This window comes from Eubalaena glacialis, chromosome X (genome assembly GCF_028564815.1).
Source record: "Eubalaena glacialis isolate mEubGla1 chromosome X, mEubGla1.1.hap2.+ XY, whole genome shotgun sequence".
NCBI lineage: Eukaryota > Metazoa > Chordata > Mammalia > Artiodactyla > Balaenidae > Eubalaena > Eubalaena glacialis.
Window position 1 is genome coordinate 118499874 of NC_083736.1, and position 26043 is coordinate 118525916.

At 42.0% G+C, this 26043-nt stretch overlaps 1 protein-coding gene across 1 annotated transcript; it reads left to right on the forward strand.

The window, feature by feature from the left end:
• Positions 1-1046: 1046 nt before the first annotated feature.
• Positions 1047-24996, forward strand: RBMX2 (RNA binding motif protein X-linked 2). The gene is made up of 6 exons (XM_061177651.1): positions 1047-1094; positions 1297-1412; positions 2535-2586; positions 21614-21743; positions 23435-23612; positions 24393-24996. Exons 1-6 carry the CDS (start codon positions 1090-1092, stop codon positions 24893-24895), a joined length of 984 nt encoding a protein of 327 aa, XP_061033634.1. The 5' UTR covers positions 1047-1089; the 3' UTR covers positions 24896-24996.
• Positions 24997-26043: the final 1047 nt, after the last annotated feature.

Sequence of the window (26043 nt, forward strand, 5' to 3'; positions counted from 1 at the left end):
CCCTGTCTCCTCGATGATATTATAGCTCTTTGAAGGCAGAGAACCCAACCTTACAATCCTGTCTACAGACTTTCTGTACAGGACAAATACAGATGCTCAGTAAGGACTGATGAATCAGCCAGACCTGATGGGTAGAGAGAGAGTACCTTTAAAGCTCTTTAACTCATTTAAACCTCAGTTTCTTCTACAAATTGGGGAGTATAATTTTATCTATAGACTTCACAGGGTTGTTACGAGGATAGAGGGCCAACGCATGTGAATTGATTAGCACACAATCTAGCATTTTCTGCTCAACTGTTAGCTATTAATTTAACAATATGAATTTCTACCTCCCGCTTGAGTAGGAGAGTGACTATAGAAAAGGGGTAGCAGCTTTCACACAAATCTGGGTATTCAATTCAGCCTATGGAGGCACACTTGTCAGTTGCTTATGCATTGGAATATGAGAGACAAAAAGGATTTACCCCCTCACATATCTTCTTCACTTTTCTGCCGTCACTCCTGAACAGGGATGATTTGATGGGGGTGTGCGTGTGAGTAATCGGCTGGGAGTGAAGGATGGAGTGGGAATTAGCCCTGGGAGCGAACGCTGGGCCTCAAGTCGCCGTATCAGGCACCTTTTTCAGTCTTAATTCAACAAACATTTATAGCTAACCCAATCAAGGCCAGGCGTCGCCCAAGAGCTAGGAGTCCTGTAACAGACTAGGCTCGCACTCTTGCCCAATTTCACAGAGGAAGGAAGGGAGGGACCAGAGAAAAACTCTGAAGGAACGAATTCACCAAACCAGGAAAGCCGCTTCTCGACCTACTGCGCAGGCGCCGCGCCCCCAGCGCGGCTGCGCTCTTCCGGCACGGCGCAAGCTCCGCGGAGACCAATGGGCGCGCGACAGCACTCTTCCGGCGCGGCGCAAGCTCCGCGGAGACCAATGGGCGCGCGGCTGCGCTCTTCCGGCGCGGCGCAAGCCCCGCGGAGACCAATGGGCGCGCGGCGCCGGGGCTGCGCATGCGTCTTGAGGCTTCTCCCGGAAGTCGCTTCCTAGGTTCTGAGCGTGAAGTCGGTTCCTAGCTTCTGAGTGTGAACCCGCAGAGATGAAGTAAGGCCCCAGAGCTTCCCTCTGAGGGGAGGTGTCGGGGACGGGCAGCCGGAGGTGGCCTACCGGGGCTGAGGTGATAGAGCATCTGCGGGGCTGAGGGGCGGGAGGGGCGGGGAGAGTAGAAAATTAGTCCCCCAGTTTTGCTCTCCTTTACCTCAGGCCGGGCCGCGCTTACTTGTGCGCTTTTCCGTTCCCTGTGCAGCCCTTTAACTAAAGTTAAGCTGATCAACGAGCTGAATGAGCGTGAGGTCCAGCTGGGGGTAGCGGAGAAGGTGTCTTGGCACTCCGAGTACAAGGACAGCGCCTGGATCTTCTTGGGTGAGGCCCACATCTTTCTCCCGTAGGGCTCCTCGTTCTCTCCTGACCTGCTCCCTAACATTTCAGCGTTCCCGCCCTTCAGTCCTCCCGACATTCATCACTCACTTTTATTTCCTTCCGCTCTCTGCCTGTAAATCCGTTTTCCATGTCTTTTTTCTCCCCCATTTCTAGTTTGCTCTCTCTGCCAAGTCAGTGCTCATGATAGGTACTGCTTGTCATTCACTATGCTAAGAATCGTGCCACTTGGTTTCTCAGAGACGATTTTTATCACCCCCCGTCCCCCCATTTATACAGCTAAGGAAACTGAGGTGCAGAGAAGTTAATGGACTTCCTTCTACATAGCTAGTAAGTGGAACAGCCAGAACTATGGGATTCTAGAACTCATGGTCTTAGCCCCTATCCCATATTACTGCCAACTCCCTCCCACCCCATTCCCCTTCCCTCAGAATTTATTTTCCTCATCTAATTAGCTCCTGCCTTCTATCCGTGGTCATATCACCATCTCTGTATTCACTTGTGTCACATCCAGTAATTTGACAGTTTATTCAAAGAGGTTATTGCACCAGACATTGTGCTAAGCATTTTATATCCATTGTTTTATTTAATTCTTATAACAGTTCTGTAAAGTAAGTACTAATATTCCCATTCTACTGATGAGGAAGGAAACATTTGCAGGGGAATTTATTTCCTATGAAATGCTTAACAGTTGACTTTATAATCCTTGGTCTGTGTGAGTTGGGGTTAATATTTGCATATTTAAAGTGATTTTGGATCTTAGCTGTGAATTTGTAGATAAAGAGCATATGAGTTCAAGATATGTTTATGGAATCCAAGTTTTGTGCTGGAAACTATCTGCTTTGTCCAGAAGATTTTGGGTGTGAGGGGGATTAGTTTGGTTAGGGGTGGCCCCGATCTTTCCACTCAAAGTTAATCACTGTTTTTTCTGTACTACTGCTACATCTTCTATGTGTTTCTGTCATTGCATCAGACTGTGAGTTCTTTGAGGGCAGGCCCTGTTGTTTACTCTCCTTTGCACCCCCAGTGCCTGGCTTGATGCATGCATGGCACATAGTAGACACTTGGTAAATGTTTGCTGAACTGAAATGTGTTTTTTTCTTCTAGGAGGGCTTCCTTATGAGCTGACTGAAGGGGACATCATCTGTGTGTTCTCACAGTAAGTCCCCTTTCATTTTCTGCCTTCTCAGTCATCAGAATAGTTTGCTTCCATAACGCATTTTATGGCATCACAAAAACCATTTATTTTAATTCTAGGCTGACCGGCCTCCCTGCATGGGGAGAGTTGGAGCTTCTGCTCTAGTTTAGATCAGTCCCAGGACATGGTTCTGGTACTCTCCCAATGTGGAAGATCCAAGAAGTTGGATGATTTAGGAGGCTGTCTTGGGGATTCTGGTCTATTTTTATTGCTTTTTCACTGAGGCCTACACTGGAACAGGCTGGAACTCCCAGGAAGGTACTGTGTTGGCCCATCTCCTCGGGCTCCTACAAACTAGTGGTAACTCATGATCACGGGGCGCTTCTGGGCCCACACCTGTGTGGCATTGTAGGATTAGGGCAAAGCACAGAGGAATTGGGAAAAAAGCAAAAGGTTTAGGCAATAGTTTGCTTGCTTTGTTTCTAGATTAGTGTAAGGTTAGTGAGCAGAGCCAATCTCTTTAACTGGAGGCTGAGAATCACAGGCTGCTGAGGAATAAGAATGTATAGGAGAACCTTATATTCTTCCTTCTGCTATGGGATGATAGCAGCAGCACTGGGTGGGAGAGGGTCTTGGCAGCTCACACTAGTAGTGGCAGCTGGTAGGAGAGGGGTTGGGTACAACCCCAGAGCTACATAGAGTAGTTAGTCTATAGGGCCAGAGGGCCTTGGCAGCTCACAGGAGCAGAGGGCCATGACTCCTGGGCTGTGTAGCCCTCAGGGGCAGAGGACCATGGTAAAAGGGGTTGGGCAAGCAAACACGGCTAGCACACCCTGGCAGAGTCATTGCCATGGCAGGGCATGGTTGGGCCATCCAATGGGCAGAGGGCCCTGGCTGAGTGGTTGGGCAACTTAGGGGGCAGCAGGTTCTGGCTGAATGGTTGGGCAGCATATAGGGCAGAAGGCCATGGGAAAGAAATTGGGCAAGAAGAAGGCCATGGTAGAGGGCCCTGAGAGGGACAGAGGCTGCTTCCTCCAACTCCTGGGTATTGGGAAGTTCACAGCAGGTACAGCCTATAATTTCCACCCCTTTGTGATACCTCTACCTGATCCAGCCTTCCATCTGGGAGCTGTTTTTGTCTTACTTGCATTCAGTGTGTTTATTTCACACAGCTAGTGTGTGTGTTTATTCCAGTTCTCTGTTCTGGCTATACACGTTGCCCTCCATGAAGATTGCCTTTGCGACTGATAACAGTGGCTTTCAAAAAGTATTTTGTTTTCTGATTATCAGAGTAATGTATAGTCATTATAGAACATTTGGCAATACCTGAGAAAACCATAATTCAAAAAGAGTCATGTACCGAAATGTTCACTGCAGCTCTGTTTACAATAGCCAGGACATGGAAGCAACCTAAGTGTCCATCAACAGATGAATGGATAAAGAAGATGTGGCACATATATACAATGGCATATTACTCAGCCATAAAAAGAAACGAAATTGAGTTATCTGCAGTGAGGTAGATGGACCTAGCGTCTCTCATACAGAGTGAAGTAAGTCAGAAAGAGAAAAACAAATACCGTATACTAACCCATATATATGGAATCTAAAAAAAAAAAAAAAAAAGGTCATGAAGAACCTAGTGGCAAGACGGGAATAAAGACACAAACGTACTAGAGAATGGACTTGAGGATATGGGGAGGGAGAAGGGTAAGCTGGGACAAAGTGAGAGAGTGGCATGGACATATATACACTACCAAACGTAAAATAGATAGCTAGTGGGAAGCAGCTGCATAGCACAGGGAGATCAGCTCTGTGCTTTGTGACCACCTAGAGGGGTGGGATAGGGAGGGTGGGACGGAGGGAGACGCGGGAGGGGGGAGATGTGGGGACGTGTGTGTGTGTGTGTGTGTGTGTGTGTGTGTGTGTGTAGCTGATTCACTTTGTTGTAGGGCGGAGGCTAACACACCACTGTGGGGCAATTGTGCTCCAATAATGATGTTAAAAAAAAATTTATAGTTATAAAAAAAAAAAGAACATTTGGCAAAAAGAAAAAGTATAAAGAAGAAAATAGAATGTACTTTAAGGAAAAGCTGTTAACATCTTGGTGTTTTTCTTTATTGTTTTCTTTTCAATGTTGGGCGTTATTTCTAATATTTTGCTGTTATAAATTATTACTGCAAAATACATTGTAGTATATACATCTTTGTATGCATCCCTGATGGTTTCCTTAGTGAAATTACTGGATCAGTATGGTAGCATTTTTAAGATGTTTTATAAACATTGCCAAATTACTCTCTGAAAAGGTTGTTTCAGTTTCCACTGAAAAGGTTGTATCAATTTCCACTCTCACTAGAATGCTCATTTTTCTGAATCCGAATCAGTAATGGTTATTTAAAAAAATATTTGCCATACAGCCTCTCAGTATTATTTTACTTTGCCTTTATTTCATCATCAGGGAGGTTGAACATCCTTTCATAGATTTACAGGCCCTTATTATTTCTTTTTCTTTGTAAATTGTCTATTAATATCATTTGCCTATTTTTTTCCCTATTAGTGTATTCCTCATTTTCTTACTGATTTTACGAGAGCCGTTCATGTGTTAAGGATATTAACTTATTGTTGTAACACTTTATCGTGTATTGTATTGCTGTGGACTTATTTTTTGTTTTTAATTTGATGTGTTATACTACGTTGCCGTTATTATTATTTCTTGATGCTCAAATTGTCCCTGATTGGTCTGTAGTAGTCCCTTCAAGCCAACTCCTGTATTCTTTTCTTCTTTTACTTTTTATTTTGAAATAATTTCTGGCTTAAAACAGGAAAGTTATAAAATAGTATAAAGTATACCTGTACCCCCTTCACTTGGAGTCCCCAGATGTTAGCATTTTACCACATATGCTTTGTTATTATTTCACGCCATCTATACATATATTTTTTTAACCTTTTGAGAGTCAGTTGCAGACAAGATGCCCATTTACTCCTAAATTCTTCAATGTGTATTTCCCAAAATACAAGTACATTCTCTTGTTTAACCTCAGTATAGTGATCAAATTCAGGAAGTCAACACTGTTACAGTATTATTATCTAATCTATAGACTTTATTCAACTACATCAGTTGTCCTGATAATGTCTTTTATAGCAAAAGGAAAAAAATGGCTTTCTAGTCCTTAATCTGTGATATAAATTGCAAACGTTTTCTCCTAGTTTGTCATTTGACTTTTGACTTTGCTTATTGTGATCTTTTTGCTATGCAAAATTATTATTTTTTAATTTTTATGCATTCATTTATTCATATGTTTAAATTATGTTATGGTAACATTGACTTTTTAGGGGATGTACAATCTACAGATTTTCCTGAGTGTGGTTTTAGCCACATCCCATAAATTTTGGTATATATTCCTATTTTTGTTATTTTCTAAATAGTCTGCCATTGATTTCTTTATTTTGTTTTACTTTCTCTTTCATCCAGTTGTTAGCTTGGAGAATAGGTTTCAAGTTCTAGGTAGGGTATTTTTTGTTTTAAAATATTATTTCCAGCTGTTTAACATTGTGGTTGGAGAATATAGTCTGTGCTGTTTTTGGAGATGATTGAGGTTTACTTTGAGACCTAGTCTACAGTCAATTTTAATATGTGTTTCATGGATTCTTGAGAAGAAACTCTCATCTTTTTGTACAATCAAATATATCTATATATATACTAGTCTGATGTTCATATTTTTAACAATATAATTGTTATATTATTATTTATATGTTTATTTGTATTTATATTATATAATTTTATATTAATTAATTCCTCTGGCCTATTTTTCTCAATTTTATGTGTTATGAACTCAAAGTGGTGTGTTAAAATCTCTCATAACTTTCACTCTTACTTGCTCATCCTATTTTTAATTATAATTTTTGATTTGTTGATTTATGCATAACATTTCATGACTTTTGTTATGTATTAGGACCTTTTTCAGAGCAAAAGAGCCCTCTTAGTCACAGGTAAATGTTTTTTTTTTGTTGGCCTTGAATTCATCTTGTTTTTTTTTTTTAACATCTTTATTGGAATATAATTGCTTTACAATGGTGTGTTAGTTTCTGCTTTATAACAAAGTGAATCAGTTATACATATAGATATGTTCCCATATCTCTTCCCTCTTGCATCTCCCTCCCTCCCACCCTCCCTATCCCACCCCTCTAGGTGGTCACAAAGCACAGAGCTGATCTCCCTGTGCTATGCGGTTGCTTCCCACTAGCTATCTATTTTACGTTTGGTAGTGTATATATGTCCATGCCACTCTCTCACTTTGTCACATCTTACCCTTCTCCCTCCCCATATCCTCAAGTCCATTCTCTAGTAGGTCTGTGTCTTTATTCCCGTCTTGCCACTAGGTTTTTCATGACCATTTTTTTTTCCTTTAGATTCCATATATATGTGTTAGCATACTGTATTTGTTTTTCTCTTTCTGACTTACTTCACTCTGTATGACAGACTCTAACTCCATCCACCTCACTACAAATACCTCCATTTCGTTTCTTTTCATGGCTGAGTAATATTCCATTGTATATATGTGCCACATCTTCTTTATCCATTCATCCGATGATGGACACTTAGGTTGCTTCCATGTCCTGGCTATTGTAAATAGAGCTGCAATGAACATTTTGGTACATGACTCTTTTTGAATTATGGTTTTCTCAGGGTATATGCCCAGTAGTGAGATTGCTGGGTTGTATGGTAGTTCTATTTTTAGTTTTTTAAGGAACCTCCATACTGTTCTCCATAGTGGCTGTATCAATTTACATTCCCACCAACAGTGCAAGAGTGTTCCCTTTTCTCCACACCCTCTCCAGCATTTATTGTTTCTGGATTTTTTGATGATGGCCATTCTGACCCGTGTGAGATGATATCTCATTGTGCTTTTGATTTGCATTTCTCTAATGATTAATGATGTTGAGCATTCTTTCATGTGTCTGTTGGCAATCTGTATATCTTCTTTGGAGAAATGTCTATTTAGGTCTTCTGCCCATTTTTGGTTTGGGTTGTTTGTTTTTTTGTTGCTGAGCTGCATGAGCTGCTTGTAAATTTTGGAGATTAATCCTTTGTCAGTTGCTTCATTTGCAAATTTTTTCTCCCATTCTGAGGGTTCTTTTTCGGTCTTGTTTATGGTTTCCTTTGCTGTGCAAAAGCTTTTAAGTTTCATTAGGTCCCATTTGTTTATTTTTGTTTTTATTTCCATTTCTCTAGGAGCTGGGTCAAAAAGGATCTTGCTGTGATTTATGTCATAGAGTGTTCTGCCCATGTTTTCCTCTGAGAGTTTGATAGTGTCTGGCCTTACATTTAGGTCTTTAATCCATTTTGGGTTTATTTTTGTGTATGGTGTCAGGGAGTGTTCTAATTTCATACTTTTACATGTAGCTGTCCAGTTTTCCCAGCACCACTTATTGAAGAGGCTGTCTTTTCTCCACTGTATATGCTTACCTCCTTTATCAAAGATAAGGTGACCATATGTGCGTGGGTTTATCTCTGGGCTTTCTATCCTGTTCCATTGATCTATGTTTCTGTTTTTGTGCCAGTACCATACTGTCTTGATTACTGTAGCTTTGTAGTATAGTCTGAAGTCAGGGAGCCTGATTCCTCCAGCTCCATTTTTCGTTCTCAAGATTGCTTTGGCTATTTGGGGTCTTTTGTGTTTCCATACAAGTTCTGAAATTTTTTGTTCTAGTTCTGTGAAAAATGCCAGTGGTAGTTTGATAGGGATTGCATTGAATCTGTAGATTGCTTTGGGTAGTAGAGTCATTTTCACAATGTTGATTCTTCCAATCCAAGAACATGGTGTATGTCTCCATCTATTTGTATCATCTTTAATTTCTTTCATCAGTGTCTTATAATTTTCTGCATACAGGTCTTTTGTCTCCTTAGGTAGGTTTGTTCCTAGATGTTTTATTCTTTTCATTGCAGTGGTAAATGGGAGTGTTTTCTTAATTTCACTTTCAGATTTTTCATCATTAGTGTATAGGAATGCAAGAGATTTCTGTGCATTAATTTTGTATCCTGCTACTTTACCAAATTCATTGATTAGCTCTAGTAGTTTTCTGGTAGCATCTTTAGGATTCTCTGTGTATAGTATCATGTCATCTGCAAACAGTGGCAGCTTTACTTCTTTTCCGATTTGGATTCCTTTTATTTCTTTTTCTTCTCTGATTGCTGTGGCTAAAACTTCCGAAATTATGTTGAATAATACTGGTGAGAGTGGGCAACCTTGTCTTGTTCCTGATCTTAGTGGAAATGGTTTCAGTTTTTCACCATTGAGGACGATGTTGGCTGTGGGTTTGTCGTATATGGCCTTTATTATGTTGAGGAAAGTTCCCTCTGTGCGTACTTTCTGCAGGGGTTTTATCATAAATGGGTGTTGAATTTTGTCGAAAGCTTTCTCTGCATCTATTGAGATGATCATATGGTTTTTCTCCTTCAATTTGTTAATATGGTGTATCACGTTGATTGATTTGCGTATATTGAAGAATCCTTGCATTCCTGGAATAAACCCCACTTGATCATGGTGTATGATCCTTTTAATGTGCTGTTGGATTCTGTTTGCTAGTATTTTGTTGAGGATTTTTGCATCTACGTTTATCAGTGTTATTGGCCTGTAGTTTTCTTTCTTTGTGACATCTTTGTCTGGTTTTGGTATCAGGGTGATGGTGGCCTCGTAGAATGAGTTGGGGAGTGTTCCTCCCTCTGCAGTATTTTGGAAGAGTTTGAGAAGGATAGGTGTTAGCTCTTCTCTAAATGTTTGATAGAATTCGCCTGTGAAGCCATCTGGTCCTGGGCTTTTGTGTGTTGGAAGATTTTTAATCACAGTTTCAATTTCAGTGCTTGTGATTGGTCTGTTCATATTTTCTATTTCTTCCTGGTTCAGTCTTGGAAGTTTGTGCATTTCTAAGAATTTGTCCATTTCTTCCAGGTTGTCCATTTTATTGGCATAGAGTTGCTTGTAGTAATCTCTCATGATCATTTGTATTTCTGCAGTGTCAATTGTTACTTCTCCTTTTTCATTTCTAATTCTATTGCTTTGAGTCTTCTCCCTTTTTTTCTTGATGAGTCTGGCTAATGGTTTATCAATTTTGTTTATCTTCTCAAAGAACCAGCTTTTAGTTTTATTGATCTTTGCTATTGTTTCCTTCATTTATTTTCATTTATTTCTGATCTTATCTTTATGATTTCTTTCCTTCTGCTAACTTTGGGGTTTTTTTGTTCTTCTTTCTCTAATTGCTTTAGGTGCAAGGTTAGGTTGTTTATTTGAGATGTTTCCTGTTCCTTGAGGTAGGCTTGTATTGCTATAAACTTCCCTTTTAGAACTGCTTTTGCTGCATCCCATAGGATTTGGGTCGTCGTGTCTCCATTGTCATTTGTTTCTAGGTATTTTTTGATTTCCCCTTTGATTTCTTCAGTGATCACTTCGTTATTAAGTAGTGTATTGTGTAGCCTCCATGTGTTTGTATTTTTTACAGATCTTTTCCTGTAATTGATATCTAGTCTCATAGCGTTGTGGTCGGAAAAGATACTTGATACGATTTCAATTTTCTTAAATTTACCAATGCTGGATTTGTGACCCAAATATGATCTATCCTGGAGAATGTTCCATGAGCACTTGAGAAAAATGTGTATTCTGTTGTTTTTGGGTGGAATGTCCTATAAATATCAATTAAGTCCATCTTGTTTATGTATCATTTAAAGCTTGTGTTTCCTTATTTATTTTCATTTTGGATGATCTGTCCATTGGTGAAAGTGGGGTGTAAAAGTCCCCTACTATGATTGTGTTCCTGTCGATTTCCCCTTTTATGGTTGTTAGTATTTGCCTTATGTATTGAGGTGCTCCTATGTTGGGTGCATAAATATTTACGATTGTTATATCTTCTTCTTGAATCAATCCCTTGATCATTATATAGTGTCCTTCTTTGTCTCTTGTAATAGTCTTTATTTTAAAGTCTATTTTGTCTGATATGAGAATTGCTACTCCAGCTTTCTTTTGATTTCCATTTGCATGGAATATCTTTTTCCATCCCCTCACTTTCAGTCTGTATGTGTCCCTAGGTCTGAAGTGGGTCTCTTGTAGACAGCATATGTACGGGTCTTGTTTTTGTATCCATTCAGCCAGTCTGTGTCTTTTGGTGGGAGCATTTAATCCATTTACATTTAAGGTAATTATCGATATGTATGTTCCTATTCCCATTTTCTTAAATGTTTTGGGTTTGTTATTGTAGGTGTTTTCCTTCTCTTGTGTTTCTTGCCTAGAGAAGTTCCTTTAGCATTTGTTGTAAAGCTGGTTTGTTGGTGCTGAACTCTCTCAGCTTTTGCTTGTCTGTAAAGATTTTAATTTCTCCATCAAATCTGAATGAGATCCTTGCTGGGTGGAGTAATCTTGGTTGTAGGTTTTTCTCCTTCATCACTTTAAATATGTCCTGCCACTCCCTTCTGGCTTGCAGAGTTTCTACTGAAAGATCAGCTGTTAACCTTATGGAGATTCCCTTGTGTGTTATTTGTTGTTTTTCCCTTGCTGCTTTTAATATATTTTCTTTATATTTAATTTTTGATAGTTTGATTAATATGTGTCTTGGCGTGTTTCTCCTTGGATTTATCTTGTGTGGGACTCTCTGTGCTTCCAGGACTTGATTAACTATTTCCTTTCCCATATTAGGGAACTTTTCAATGATAATCTTTTCACATATTTTCTCAGTCCCTTTCTTTTCCTCTTCTTCTTCTGGGACCCCTATAATTCGAATGTTGGTGCGTTTAATGTTGTCCCAGAAGTCTCTGAGGCTGTTCTCAGTTCTTTTCATTCTTTTTTCTTTATTCTGCTCTGCAGTAGTTATTTCCACTATTTTATCTTCCAGGTCACTTATCCGTTCTTCTGCCTCAGTTATTCTGCTATTGATCCCTTCTAGAGTATTTTTAATTTCATTTATTGCATTTTTCATCGTTGCTTGGTTCCTCTTTAGTTCTCCTAGGTCCTTGTTAAATGTTTCTTGCATTTTGTCTATTCTATTTCCAAGATTTTGGGTCATCTTTACTATCATTATTCTGAATTCTTTTTCAGGTAGACTGCCTATTTCCTCTTCATTTGTTAGGTCTGGTGTGTTTTTACCTTGCTCCTTCACCTGCTGTGTGTTTTTCTGTCGTCTCATTTTGCTTATCTTACTGTGTTTGGGGTCTCCTTTTCGCAGGCTGCAGGTTCGTAGTTCCTGTTGTTTTTGGTATCTGTCCCCAGTGGCTAAGGTTGTTTCAGTGGGTTGTGTAGGCTTCCTGGTGGAGGGAACTAGTGCCTGTGTTCTGGTGGATGAGGCTGGATCTTGTCTTTCTTGTGGGCAGGTCCACATCTGGTGATGTGTTTTGGGGTGTTTGTGGCCTTATTATGATTTTAGGCAGCCTCTCTGCTAATCAGTGGGGTTGTGTTCCTGTCTTGCTAGTTGTTTGGCATAGGGTGTCCAGCAGTATAGCTTGCTGGTCGTTGAGTGAAGCTGGGTCTTGGTGTTTAGATGGAGATCTCTGGGAGATTTTCGTCGTTTGGTGTTACGTGGAGCTGGCAGGTCTCATGTGGACCAGTGTCCTGAAGTTGGCTCTCCCACCTCAGAGGCACAGCCCTGATGCCTGGCTGGAGCACCAAGAGCCTTTCCTCCACACGGCTCAGAATAAAAGGGAGAAAAAATAGAAAGAAAAAAAGAAAGAGGATAAAATAAAATAAAGTAATTAAAATAAAAAATTAAAAATAATTATTAAGAAAAAAAGAAAAAAAATTTTTCTAAAGTAAGAAAACAAAAAAAACAAAAAAACGCAAACAAACAAAAATGGATGAACAGAACCCTAGGACAAATGGTGAAAGCAAAGCTATACAGACAAAATCTCACACAGAAGCATACACATACACACTCACAAAAAGAGGAAAAGGGGAAAAAATAATATATCTTGCTCCCAGAGTCCTCCTCCTCAATTTGGGATGATTCGTTGTCTATTCAGGTAGTCCACAGATGCAGGTACATCAAGTTGTTTGTGGAGCTTTAATCCGCTGCTTCTGAGGCTGCTGGGAGAGATTTCCCTTTCTCTTCTTTGTTCGCACACCTCCCGGGTTTCAGCTTTGGATTTGGACCCGCCTCTGCGTGTAGGTCGCCTGATGGCGTCTGTTCTTCGCTCACACAGGATGGGGTTAAAGGAGCAGCTGCTTCGGGGGCTGTGGCTCACTCAGGCCGGGGGGAAGGAAGGGTACGGATGTGGGGCGAGCCTGCGGCGGCAGAGGCCAGCGTGACGTTGCAGCAGCCTGAGGCGCGCCGTGCGTTCTCCCGGGGAAGTTGTCCCTGGATCACGGGACCCTGGCAGTGGCGGGCTGCACAGGCTCCTGGGAGGGCAGGTGTGGATAGTGACCTGTGCTTGCACACAGGCTTCTTGGTGGCGGCAGCAGCAGCCTTAGCGTTTCATGCGCGTCTCTGGGGTCCGCGCTGATAGCCGCGGCTCGTGCCCGTCTCTGGAGCTCCTTTAAGTGGCGCTCTTAATCCCCTCTCTTCGCACACCAGGAAACAAAGAGGCAAGAAAAAGTCTCTTGCCTGTTCGGCAGCTCCAGACCTTTTCCCGGACTCCCTCCCGGCTAGCTGTGGTGCGCTAACCCCTTCAGGCTGTGTTCACGCCGCCAACCCCAGTCCTCTCCCTGCAATCCGACCGAAGCCCGAGCCTCGGCTCCCAGCTCCCGCCTGCCCCGGCGGGTGAGCAGACAAGCCTCTCGGGCTGGTGAGTGCTGGTCGGCACCACTCCTCTGTGCGCGAATCTCTCTGCTTTGCCCTCCGCACCCCTGTTGCTGCGCTCTCCTCCGTGGCTCCGAACCTCCCCCCTCCGCCACCCACAGTCTCCGCCCGCGAAGGGGCTTCCTAGTGTGTGGAAACCTTTCCTCCTTCACAGCTCCCTCCCACTGGTGCAGGTCCCATCCCTATTCTTTTGTCTCTGCTTTTTCTTTTTTCTTTTGCCCTACCCAGGTAGTGGGGAGTTTCTTGCCTTTTGGGAGGTCTGACATCTTCTGCCAGCGTTCAGTGGGTGTTTTATAAGAGCAGTTCCACGTGTAGATGTATTTCTGATGTATCTGTGGGGAGGAAGGTGATCTCCGCGTCTTACTCTTCCGCCATTTTCTTAAGCCTCATCTTTGATCTTAATACTACCACCCATTTTTTAATTGGGTGTTCTTGATATATCTTTGTCTAACTTTTTATTTATTTTTTTTTTTTTTAAACATCTTTATTGAAGTATAATTGCTTTACAATGGTGTGTTAGCTTCTGCTTTATAACAAAGTGAATCAGTTATACATATACATATGTTCCCATATCTCTTCCCTCTTGCATCTCCCTCCCTCCCACCCTCCCTATCCCACCCCTCTAGGTGGTCACAAAGCACCGAGCTGATCTCCCTGTGCTATGCGGCTGCTTCCCACTAGCTATCTATTTTACATTTGGTAGTGTATATATGTCCATGACACTCTCTCACCCTGTCACATCTCACCCCTCCCCCTCCCCATATCCTCAAGTCCATTCTCTAGTAGGTCTGTGTCTTTATTCCCATCTTGCCACTAGGTTCTTCATGACCTTTTTTTTTTTCCCTTAGATTCCATATATATGTGTTAGCATACTGTATTTCTTTTTCTCTTTCTGACTTACTTCACTCTGTATGACAGACTCTAACTCCATCCACCTCATTACAAACACCTCCATTTCATTTCTTTTTATGGCTGAGTAATATTCCATTGTATATATGTGCCACATCTTCTTTATCCATTCATCCGATGATGGACACCTAGGTTGCTTCCATGTCCTGGCTATTGTAAACAGAGCTGCAATGAATATTTTGGTACATGACTCTTTCTGAATTATGGTTTTCTCAGGGTATATGCCCAGTAGTGGGATTGCTGGGTCATATGGTAGTTCTATTTTTAGTTTTTTAAGGAACCTCCATACTGTTCTCCATAGTGGCTGTATCAATTTACATTCCCACCAACAGTGCAAGAGTGTTCCCTTTTCTCCACACCCTCTCCAGCATTTATTGTTTCTAGATTTTTTGATGATGGCCATTCTGACCAGTGTGAGATGATACCTCATTGTAGTTTTGATTTGCATTTCTCTAATGATTAATGATGTTGAGCATTCTTTCATGTGTCTGTTGGCAATCTGTATATCTTCTTTGGAGAAATGTCTATTTAGGTCTTCTGCCCATTTTTGGATTGGGTTGTTTGTTTTTTTGTTATTGAGCTGCATGAGCTGCTTGTAAATCTTGGAGATTAATCCTTTGTCTGTTGCTTCATTTGCAAATATTTTCTCCCATTCTGAGGGTTGTCTTTTGGTCTTGTTTATGGTTTCCTTTGCTGTGCAAAAGCTTTTAAGTTTCATTAGGTCCCATTTGTTTATTTGTGTTTTTATTTCCATTTCTCTAGGACCTGGGTCAAAAAGGATCTTGCTGTGATTTATGTCATAGAGTGTTCTGCCTATGTTTTCCTCTAAGAGTTTGATAGTGTCTGGCCTTACACTTAGGTCTTTAATCCATTTTGAGTTTATTTTTGTGTATGGTGTTAGGGAGTGTTCTAATTTCATACTTTTACATGTACCTGTCCAATTTTCCCAGCACCACTTATTGAAGAGGCTGTCTTTTCTCCACTGTATATGCTTGCCTCCTTTATCAAAGATAAGGTGACCATATGTGCGTGGGCTTATCTCTGGGCTTTCTATCCTGTTCCATTGATCTATATTTCTGTTTTTGTGCCAGTACCAAACTGTCTTGATTACTGTAGCTTTGTAATATAGTCTGAAGTCAGGGAGCCTGATTCCTCCAGCTCCATTTTTCGTTCTCAAGATTGCTTTGGCTATTCGGGGTCTTTTGTGTTTCCATACAAATTGTGAAATTTTTTGTTCTAGTTCTGTGAAAAATGCCAGTGGTAGTTTGATAGGGATTGCATTGAATCTGTAGATTGCTTTGGGTAGCAGAGTCATTTTCACAATGTTTATTCTTCCAATCCAAGAACATGGTATATCTCTCCATCTGTTTGTATCATCTTTAATTTCTTTCATCAGTGTCCTATAATTTTCTGCATACAGGTCTTTTGTCTCCTTAGGTAGGTTTATTCCTAGGTATTTTATTCTTTTTGTTGCAATGGTAAACGGGAGTGTTTTCTTAATTTCACTTTCAGATTTTTCATCATTAGTATACAGGAATGCAAGAGATTTCTGTGCATTAATTTTGTATCCTGCTACTTTACCAAATTCATTGATTAGCTCTAGTAGTTTTCTGGTAGCATCTTTTGGATTCTCTATGTATAGTATCATGTCATCTGCAAACAGTGACAGCTTTACTTCTTCTTTTCCGATTTGGATTCCTTTTATTTCTTTTTCGTCTCTGATTGCTGTGGCTAACACTTCCAAAACTATGTTGAATAATAGTGGTGAGAGTGGGCAACCTTGTCTTGTTCCTGATCTTAGTGGAAATGGTTTCAGTTTTTCACCATTGAGGACAATGTTGGCTGTGGGTTTGTCATATACGGCCTTTATTATGTTGAGGAAAGTTCCCTCTATGCCTACTTTCTGCAGGACTTTTATCATAAATGGGTGTTGAATTTTGTCGAAAGCTTTCTCTGCATCTATTGAGATGATCATATGGTTTTTCTCCTTCAATTTGTTAATATGATGTATCACGTTGATTGATTTGCGTATATTGAAGAATCCTTGCATTCCTGGAATAAACCCCACTTGATCATGGTGTATGATCCTTTTAATGTGCTGTTGGATTCTGTTTGCTAGTATTTTGTTGAGGATTTTTGCATCTATGTTCATCAGTGATATTGGCCTGTAGTTTTCTTTCTTTGTGACATCTTTGCCTGGTTTTGGTATCAGGGTGATGGTGGCCTCGTAGAATGAGTTGGGGAGTGTTCCTCCCTCTGCAATATTTTGGAAGAGTTTGAGAAGGATAGGTGTTAGCTCTTCTCTAAATGTTTGATAGAATTCGCCTGTGAAGCCATCTGGTCCTGGGCTTTTGTGTGTTGGAAGATTTTTAATCACAGTTTCAATTTCAGTGCTTGTGATTGGTCTGTTCATATTTTCTATTTCTTCCTGGTTCAGTCTCGGCAGGTTATGCATTTCTAAGAATCTGTCCATTTCTTTCAGGTTGTCCATTTTATTAGCATAGAGTTGCTTGTAGTAATCTCTTATGATCGTTTGTATTTCTGCAGTGTCAGTGGTTACTTCTCCTTTTTCATTTCTAATTCTATTAATTTGAGTCTTCTCCTTTTTTCTCTTGATGAGTCTGGCTAATGGTTTATCAATTTTGTTTATCTTCTCAAAGAACCAGCTTTTAGTTTCATTGATTTTTGCTATTGTTTCCTTCATTTCTTGTTCATTTATTTCTGATCTGATCTTTATGATTTCTTTCCTTCTGCTAGCTTTGGGGTTTTTTTGTTCTTCTTTCTCTAATTGCTTTAGGTGCAAGGTTAGGTTGTTTATTCGAGATGTTTCCTGTTTCTTGATGTAGGCTTGTATTGCTATAAACTTCCCTCTTAGAACTGCTTTTGCTGCATCCCATAGGTTTTGGATCGTCGTGTCTCCATTGTCATTTGTTTCTAGGTATTTTTTGATTTCCCCTTTGATTTCTTCAGTGATCACTTCGTTATTAAGTAGTGTATTGTGTAGCCTCCATGTGTTTGTATTTTTTACAGATCTTTTCCTGTAATTGATATCTAGTCTCATAGCGTGGTCGGAAAAGATACTTGATACAATTTCAATTTTTTTAAATTTACCAAGGCTTGATTTGTGACCCAAGATATGATCTATCCTGGAGAATGTTCCATGAGCACTTGAGAAAAATGTGTATTCTGTTGTTTTTGGGTGGAATGTCCTATAAATATCAATTAAGTCCATCTTGTTTAATGTATCATTTAAAGCTTGTGTTTCCTTATTTATTTTCATTTTGGATGATCTGTCCATTGGTGAAAGTGGGGTGTTAAAGTCCCCTACTATGATTGTGTTACTGTCGATTTCCCCTTTTATGGCTGTTAGTATTTCCCTTATGTATTGAGGTGCTCCTATGTTGGGTGCATAAATATTTCCAATTGTTATACCTTCCTCTTGGATCGATCCCTTGATCATTATATAGTGTCCTTCTTTGTCTCTTGTAATAGTCTTTATTTTAAAGTCTATTTTGTCTGATATGAGAATTGCTACTCCAGCTTTCTTTTGATTTCCATTTGCATGGAATATCTTTTTCCATCCCCTCACTTTCAGTCTGTATGTGTCTCTAGGTCTGAAGTGGGTCTCTTGTAGACAGCATATATATGGGTCTTGTTTTTGTATCCATTCAGCCAGTCTGTGTCTTTTGGTGGGAGCATTTAATCCATTTACATTTAAGGTAATTATCGATATGTATGTTCCTATTCCCATTTTCTTAAATGTTTTGGGTTTGTTATTGTAGGTGTTTTCCTTCTCTTGTGTTTCTTGCCTAGAGAAGTTCCTTTAGCATTTGTTGTAAAGCTGGTTTGGTGATGCTGAACTCTCTCAGCTTTTGCTTGTCTGTAAAGGTTTTAATTTCTCCATCAAATCTGAATGAGATCCTTGCTGGGTAGAGTAATCTTGGTTGTAGGTTTTTCTCCTTCATCACTTTAAGTATATCCTGCCACTCCCTTCTGGCTTGCAGAGTTTCTGCTGAAAGATCAGCTGTTAACCTTATGGGGATGCCCTTGTGTGTTATCTGTTGTTTTTCCCTTGCTGCTTTTAATATGTTTTCTTTATATTTAATTTTTGATAGTTTGATTAATATGTGTCTTGGTGTGTTTCTCCTTGGATTTATCCTGTATGGGACTCTCTGTGCTTCCAGGACTTGATTAACTATTTCCTTTCCCATATTAGGGAAGTTTTCAACTATAATCTCTTCAAATATTTTCTCAGTCCCTTTCTTTTTCTCTTCTTCTTCTGGGACCCCTATAATTCGAATGTTGGTGCGTTTAATGTTGTCCCAGAGGTCTCTGAGACTGTCCTCAGTTCTTTTCATTCTTTTTTCTTTATTCTGGTCTGCAGTAGTTATTTCCACCATTTTATCTTCCAGGTCACTTATCCGTTCTTCTGCCTCAGTTATTCTGCTATTGATCCCATCTAGAGTATTTTTAATTTCATTTATTGTGCTTGTCATCGTTTCTTGGTTCCTCTTTAGTTCTTCTACGTCCTTGTTAAATGTTTCTTGCATTTTGTCTATTCTATTTCCAAGACTTTGGATCATCCTTACTATCATTATTCTGAATTCTTTTTCAGGTAGATTACCTATTTCCTCTTCATTTGTTAGGTCTGGTGTGTTTTGACCCTGCTCCTTCATCTGCTGTGTGTTTTTCTGTCTTCTCATTTTGCTTATCTTACTGTGTTTGGGGTCTCCTTTTCACAGGCTGCAGGTTCGTAGTTCCCGTTGTTTTTGGTATCTGTCCCCAGTGGCTAAGGTTGGTTCAGTGGGTTGTGTAGGTTTCCTGGTGGAGGGAACTAGTGCCTGTGTTCTGGTGGATGAGGCTGGATGTTGTCTTTCTGGTGGGTTCGTCCACGTCTGGTGGTGTGTTTTGGGGTGTCTGTGGCCTTATTATGATTTTAGGCAGCCTCTCTGTTAATGGATGGGGCTGTGTTCCTCTCTTGCTAGTTGTTTGGCATAGGGTGTCCAGCACTGTAGCTTGCTGGTCGTTGAGTGAAGCTGGGTCTTGATGTTGAGATGGAGATCTGTGAGAGATTTTCGCCGTTTGGTATTACGTGGAGCTGGGAGGTCTCTTGTGGACCAGTGTCCTGAAGTTGGCTCTCCCACCTCAGAGGCACAGCCCTGATGCCTGGCTGGAGCACCAAGAGCCTTTCATCCACACGGCTCAGAATAAAAGGGAGAAAAAATGGAAAGAAAGAAAAAAAGAGGATAAAATAAAATAAAATAAAGCAATTATAATAAAAAATAAGGAAAAAAAAGAGAAAAAAAAATTATTAAGAGTAAATTTATTAAGAAAAAAAAATTTTTTTAATTTTTAAAAATAGATTTATTAATTTTTATACTAAAAATAAGAAAAAATTATTTAGAAAAAATTTATTAAGAAAAAAATCTTTTAATTTTTTAAAATAAAAAATATGAAAAAACTTATTAAAAATTTTTTTAAAAATAGAAAATAAGGAAAAAATTATTAAAAAAACATTTATTAGGGAAAAAAAAATTTTTAAGCCAAAAAAAAAAAAAAAAAAAAAAAAAAAAAAAACGGACGGACCTAACCCTAGGACTAACGGTGAGAGCAAAGCTATACAGACAAAATCTCACCCAGAAGCATACACATCTACACTCACAAAAAAAAGGAAAAGGGGAAAAGTTAATATATCCTGCTCCCAAAGTCCATCTCCTAAATTTGGGACGATTCGTTGTCTATTCAGGTATTCAACAGATGCAGGCACATCAAGTTGTTTGTGGAGCTTTAATCCGCTGCTTCTGAGGCTGCTGGGAGAGATTTCCCTTTCTCTTCTTTGTTCGTACAGCTCCCAGGGTTCAGCTTTGGATTTGGACCCGCCTCTGCATGGAGGTCCCCTGAGGGCGTCTGTTCCCCGCCCAGACAGAACGGGGTTAAAGGAGCAGCTGATTCGGGGGCTCTGGCTCAGTCAGGCCGGGGGGAGGGAGCGGTACGGAGGAGGCGGGGCGAGCCTGCGGCGGCAGAAGCCGGTGTGACGTTGCAGCAGCCTGAGGCGCGCCGTGCGCTCTCCCGGGGAAGTTGTCCCCGGATTACGGGAGCCTGGCCGTGGCGGGCTGCACAGGCTCCCGGGAGGGGCGGTGTGGAGAATGACCTGTGCTCGCCCACAGGCTGTTTGGTGGCGGCAGCAGCAGCCTTAGCGTCTCATGCCTGTCTCTGGGGTCCGCGCTGATAGCCGCGGCTCGCGCCCGTCTCTGGAGTTCGTTTAAGTGGCGCTCTGAATCCCCTCTCCTTGCACGCCGCGAAACAGAGAGGCAAGAAAAAGTCTCCTGCCTCTTCGGCAGCTGCAGACTTTTTCTCGTGCACCCTCCCGGCTAGTTGTGGTGCGCTAGACCCTTCAGGCTGTGTTCACGCAGCCAACCCCAGTCCTCTCCCTGGGATCCGACCGAAGCCCGCGCCTCAGCTCCCAGCCCCCGCCCGCCCCGGCGGGTGAGCAGACAAGCCTCTCGGGCTGGTGAGTGCTGCTCGGCGCCGAGCCTCTGTGCGGGAATCTCTCCGTTTTTCCCTCTGCGTCCCTGTTGCTGTGGGATCCGCGCTGATAGCCGCGGCTCGCGCCCGTCTCTGGAGCTCGTTTAGGCGGCGCTCTGAATCCCCTCTCCTTGCGCGCCGCGAAACAAAGAGGCAAGAAAAATTCTCTTGCCTCTTTGGCAGCTGCAGTCTTTTTCCCGGACTCCCTCCCGGCTAGCACCGAAGCCCGAGCCCCAGCTCCCAGGCCCCGCCCGCCCCGGCGGCTGAGCAGACAAGCCTCTCGGGCTGGTGAGTGCTGGTCGGCACCGCTCCTCTGTGCGGGAATCTCCGCTTTGCCCTCCGCACCAATGTGGGTGCGCTCTCCTCCGTGGCTCCGAAGCTTCCCCCCTCTGCTACCCACAGTCTCTGCCCACGAAGGGGCTTCCTAGTGTGTGGAAACCTTTCCTCCTTCACAGCTCCCTCCCACTGGTGCAGGTCCCGTCCCTATTCTTTTGTCTCTGTTATTTCTTTTTTCTTTTGCCCTACCCAAGTACGTGGGGATTTTCTTGCCTTTTGGGAGGTCTGACGTCTTCTGCCAGCGTTCAGTGGGTGTTCTGTAGGAGCAGTTCCACGTGTAGATGTATTTCTCATGTATCTGTGGGGAGGAAGGTGATCTCCACGTCTTACTCTTCCGCCATCTTGCCCCTCCCTCCCTAACTTTTTATTTTTAACCTTTCTTTGTCATCTTGTTCTAGATGTGTCTCCCATACAGACTATATTATTTGAATTGTGTTTTGTCACCCAATCTGAAAGTTTTTGCATTTTAAATCAACAGTGTCTTACTCTTTTATAAAATAAATAGATATGGCGAAATTGTTAACATTAACCTGGTACGGGACAAGAAGACTGGGAAATCCAAAGGATTCTGTTTCCTCTGCTATGAAGACCAGAGGAGCACAATTCTGGCTGTTGACAATTTTAATGGGATCAAGGTGAGTATGCTTACTAAGCAGAACTTTTCCTTCATGTAGGGCTTCAGTTTCATTTCCCACCTGATAGCCACAGGCTCAAGGGCAGTACTGGTCAGCTGGGTGTGTTGTGAAGGTTGCAGAGGTGTGGGGACACATTGACCAGGAAATGATCCCAGGAAATAATTCCATTGGCTCATGACTCTGCCAGCACTTGTTCCTTTTACCCATCTCTTAGCAAACCATCTCCTCAGGAGCATAGGTACCATGACCCCCCACTCCCCTTCACCCGGCACCCAACCAGGCCTCTATTTTTCACCTTTCCCTCCTCACACTCCACTCTCATTTCTGGTATACTGAAGAACAAAGAGACTAGCAAACGCTGCTCTTCCATGCTGTCCTGTGTCAGGAAATTTGGGGCTCCATCGTGGTTTCATGGCTGAGGACATAGCCATGTATGTCTGTCATATGTCTCCACTGACTTAGCAGTACTGGGCCCTGGAAAGTCTCTAGTTAAAATCTCATGACAAATTCTACAAAAGTAACTCATTCTGAAGTTTTCTCTCCTCTGTTCCCCTCTCTCTTCCACCCTTGTAAGTGAGACATTGGGCTGAGAGAAGGGGATGGGGCAAGTCAGGCTTATCTGTGCTCCACGTGGTCCCTCTGCTTGTTTAGGAAAAGCACTGCCATTGAACGAGCATTGTCACAGGTCAGAGGGGGAACTCTTGACTTGGAGAGTTTGTCACTGACTGCACCAGTGTGGAACAACTGGAGATTATAGGACAGGGTGGAAAAAGGTTATAGGCTTGATTTTTAAGAGAGCCAGCAGTCAAAGGGAGTCACCATAAAGGGAAGGTTTTCAAAAATGTTTTGAAATGGGGAATAGGATAGATGATAGAAAGTGCTCAGGCTTAAAGGTAAGAGTAAAAACTTGCTCTTGAATGGAACAGGAAAAGCCAGACAATTCAAATTTCAGATGGCTTTGTCTATAGAATAAGTCTGTATCTGCCTGAATGTTTTTGTTTTAAGTAAGGGGTCAATTTTTTGTTGTTCACCTGGAGAGTTGTGCTTTGCAGCGATAGTATCAGTGTGAGCCAGTTGTTCCAGTATGCTGGGGGTAGAGCAGGGTGTGAGGGCTTAAGAAAAAAGAAAGTAGTCCTTTCTAGATTCCTTCCCCCCTCCCAACTATTGGTCTGCTTTGGCCTCGTCCTAATTGCTGTGTCGAGAAAGCAGCTGTAGCATTGAGCTCAATTTCAGGAATTCCCTCTTGCTGCCAGGCTTTTTCATGGTATGTTTCACTGTGGGTGTTACAGATTGAGGGTAATTCATTGTTTGTGTGTCTGAACTCTTACAGTTTTCCGTGCTGCTTGTGCTTTGGGGCAGTACTTCCCAGGCTCTTTTCACTTCATGGCACACGTAGAACATGAAGATATTAGTATGGCACTCTGGGGTAAACTGATGAGGCTGCCTAGTACAACTGCCCTGGGGGCTCCAGCTGCCCCAGGCCCCACCTGGCTGCCCCAAGGGCTGAGCGAATTAATGTGTAGGGATATGTGCTGTGACACACCAGTTGGGCAGGTCTGCTTTCGAGATTTCCCGAGAAATAGAATAGTAGGAGGGTAATGGGTATGGTTCAAACCATGGATTTCTGCAGCTGGGTTCAAATAGTTAGATAGGAGGGCTGTCTTTGCTGAAGCATTGCCTGTCTGTCTTAGATCAAAGGAAGAACTATCCGAGTGGATCATGTGTCTAACTATCGGGCTCCTAAGGACTCAGAAGAAATGGATGATGTGACCAAAGAGCTGCAGGAGAGGGGCTGTGGGGCTCACACTCCCTCACTGAGTTCATCTGAGGGCTCTGAAGATGGCAAACCCACCAGAAAACACAAAAAAGGTAAAGCATTAAGGCCCAAGAGAAGACTCTGGGTAGGCTTAGTGTTTGCTCTTCTTAGCATTCACTGAGAGTTGGTAATCAGTTCTTAAGTGTGAAGGGGGAAGGTGTGGGGAAGCTTACTTTAATTGGGAAAGGAGAGGTATCAGCAGAAGGCTAATGGTATGGGCTGAATTCTGTCCACCAAAATACATATGTTGAAGTCCTAACCGCCCCCCCACCCCGCAGTAACTCAGAATGTGACTGTATTTGGAGGTAAGGTCTTTTTTTTTTTAAATTAATTAATTAATTTATTTATTTTTGGCTGTGTTGGGTCTTTGTTTCTGTGCGAGGGCTTTCTCCAGTTGCAGCGAGCGGGGGCCACTCTTCATCGTGGTGCGTGGGCCTATCACTGTTGTGGTCTCTACCGTTGCGGAGCACAGGCTCCAGACGCGCAGGCTCAGTAGTTGTGGCACACGAGCCTAGTTGCTCCGCGGCATGTGGGATCTTCCCAGACCAGGGCTCAAACCCGTGTCCCCTGCGTTGGCAGGCAGATTCTTAACCACTGCGCCACCAGGGAAGCCCAAGAGGTAGGGTCTTTAAAGAGGTAATTAAGAGTGGGAGTTGCCTTATACAGCAACTCGACATATCAAGGGTGACAGACATCCAGCTTGGCTTCTCGGAGGCACTTTTCTGGAAGTAGAGACTGTGACTGCTTCATGGTGCTGCCAAGGATGCTTTCCTTTTGCATGTCCTCCATCTTTTCCATCTTCCTTTTCTTATTTTGCCCTTCTTGTCCTCCAGACAAAAAGGAAAAAAAGAAAAGAAAGAAAGACAAAGAGAAGACTGACCAGGAGGTACAGACAGAGCAGCCAGCCTCCTCTTCATCGCCCAGAAGCAAGATGATAAAGGAAAAGGATGACCCTGGCTCTAAAAAGCACAGTGGCAAGAACTCAGAGAGGGGTCAGAAGTCAGAGTCCAGGGAGGTGTGGAAGCCCCACCCCAGCTCCCCTGAGATCAGGACGACCTGCCGTGGTGGAACAGAGGACCGAGAGAGGGAGCCGAGGAAGGAGAAGCCCAAGCACGAACACAAGTCATCAAGCAGGAAGGAAGAGAGAGAAGACAAGAACAGAGATAGAGACAGAGGTCGAAGCTCAGATGCACATTGCAGCCGGCACAGTGGGCGCTCTGAGGGGCGTAGTCACAGAAGTAGAAGTAGGAGTCAAGATAAATCCCACAGGCATAAAAGGGCCCGGCACTCCCGGGACCGGGAGTCCTCTAATCCTGGTGACCACAGGCATCACTGAAGCCACAGCCTGTTCAGCTGCATGGTAGAATTGGAAATGAATTGTGTTTTTAAAATGCAGTGAAATTCAGTTATGCTTTTACTATTTCTATATGTAAAATATCTGAGGATGAGTTCTTTTAATCCCTTCAGTGTTAGAATCATTGAGAGAGCTGTAGTTTTTATTTTATTTTTTTATTTTTATTTTTAATTTTTATTTTTAATTTATTTTTTTAGAGCTGTAGTTTTTAACAGCTAAATGTCCTGGATTTTTGAGCAAAATCCATTGTCCCTGGGAATATACTTGGTACTTTTGGTACTTAACCAGAGTATGTATCCTAAATTTGGTTTCATAAATATGGCCCTTGATTTTGTGACCCCAATTTATGATGAAATGGCCAGGAAGGGGAAATACCAGGCAATTCTAGAATTCCAGTCTTTGTGAGATATTTAGAACCCTTGCAGTAACCTTTCCAGTTGGCAGGTATAACCATAGAGTAGAGAAGTGTGGCTTCGCTAGGCTCAGAAAGCTTGCTGTGAATGTGGTAAGGATTCTTAACATCAGCCTGCTCCCTTCCCACCTCCCCTCCCCCACCCTTTTAATGAAATTTTAGACTTTTGTTTGTTTTTGTTTTGGTTGATGTATCGCCACATCTTTTCCTTACAACTTATTTATTTATTTATTTTATTGAGAAGAAATTAACATAAAATTAACCATTTTAAAGGGAACATTCAGTGGCATTTGGTGCATTCACAGTGTTGTAAAACCACCAACCCTATCTAGTTCCAAAACACTTTCATCATCCCAAAATGAAACCCTGTACCCATTAAGCAGCTACTCCCCATTCCCTCTTCCTCCTTGTCCCTGGCAACCACCAATCTGCTTTCCATATCTATAGATTTACCTATTCTGGACATTTCATATAAGTGGAATCATATAACGTGGCCTTTTGTGTTCGGTGCCTTTCACTTAGTATAATGTTTTTGAGGTTCATCCATATTGTATCAGTACTTCATTCCTTTTTATGGATAATGTCGCATTGTGTGGATATTCCAGATTTTGTTTACCCATTCCTGAGTGGATGGACATGTGGGTTGTTTCCACCTTTTGGCTAGCCAGCTCCCTTTTCATGTTCCAGACATACCAGACTGCTTCTGGGCTTAGTCTGC

Bases quoted from the DNA above. Each gene is read 5' to 3' on its own strand.
- RBMX2 (XM_061177651.1), top strand. The intron at 1,413-2,534 runs GTGAGGCCCACA...TTTTTCTTCTAG, and splicing joins CAGCGCCTGGATCTTCTTGG to GAGGGCTTCCTTATGAGCTG. The intron at 21,744-23,434 runs GTGAGTATGCTT...TGTCTGTCTTAG, and splicing joins ACAATTTTAATGGGATCAAG to ATCAAAGGAAGAACTATCCG.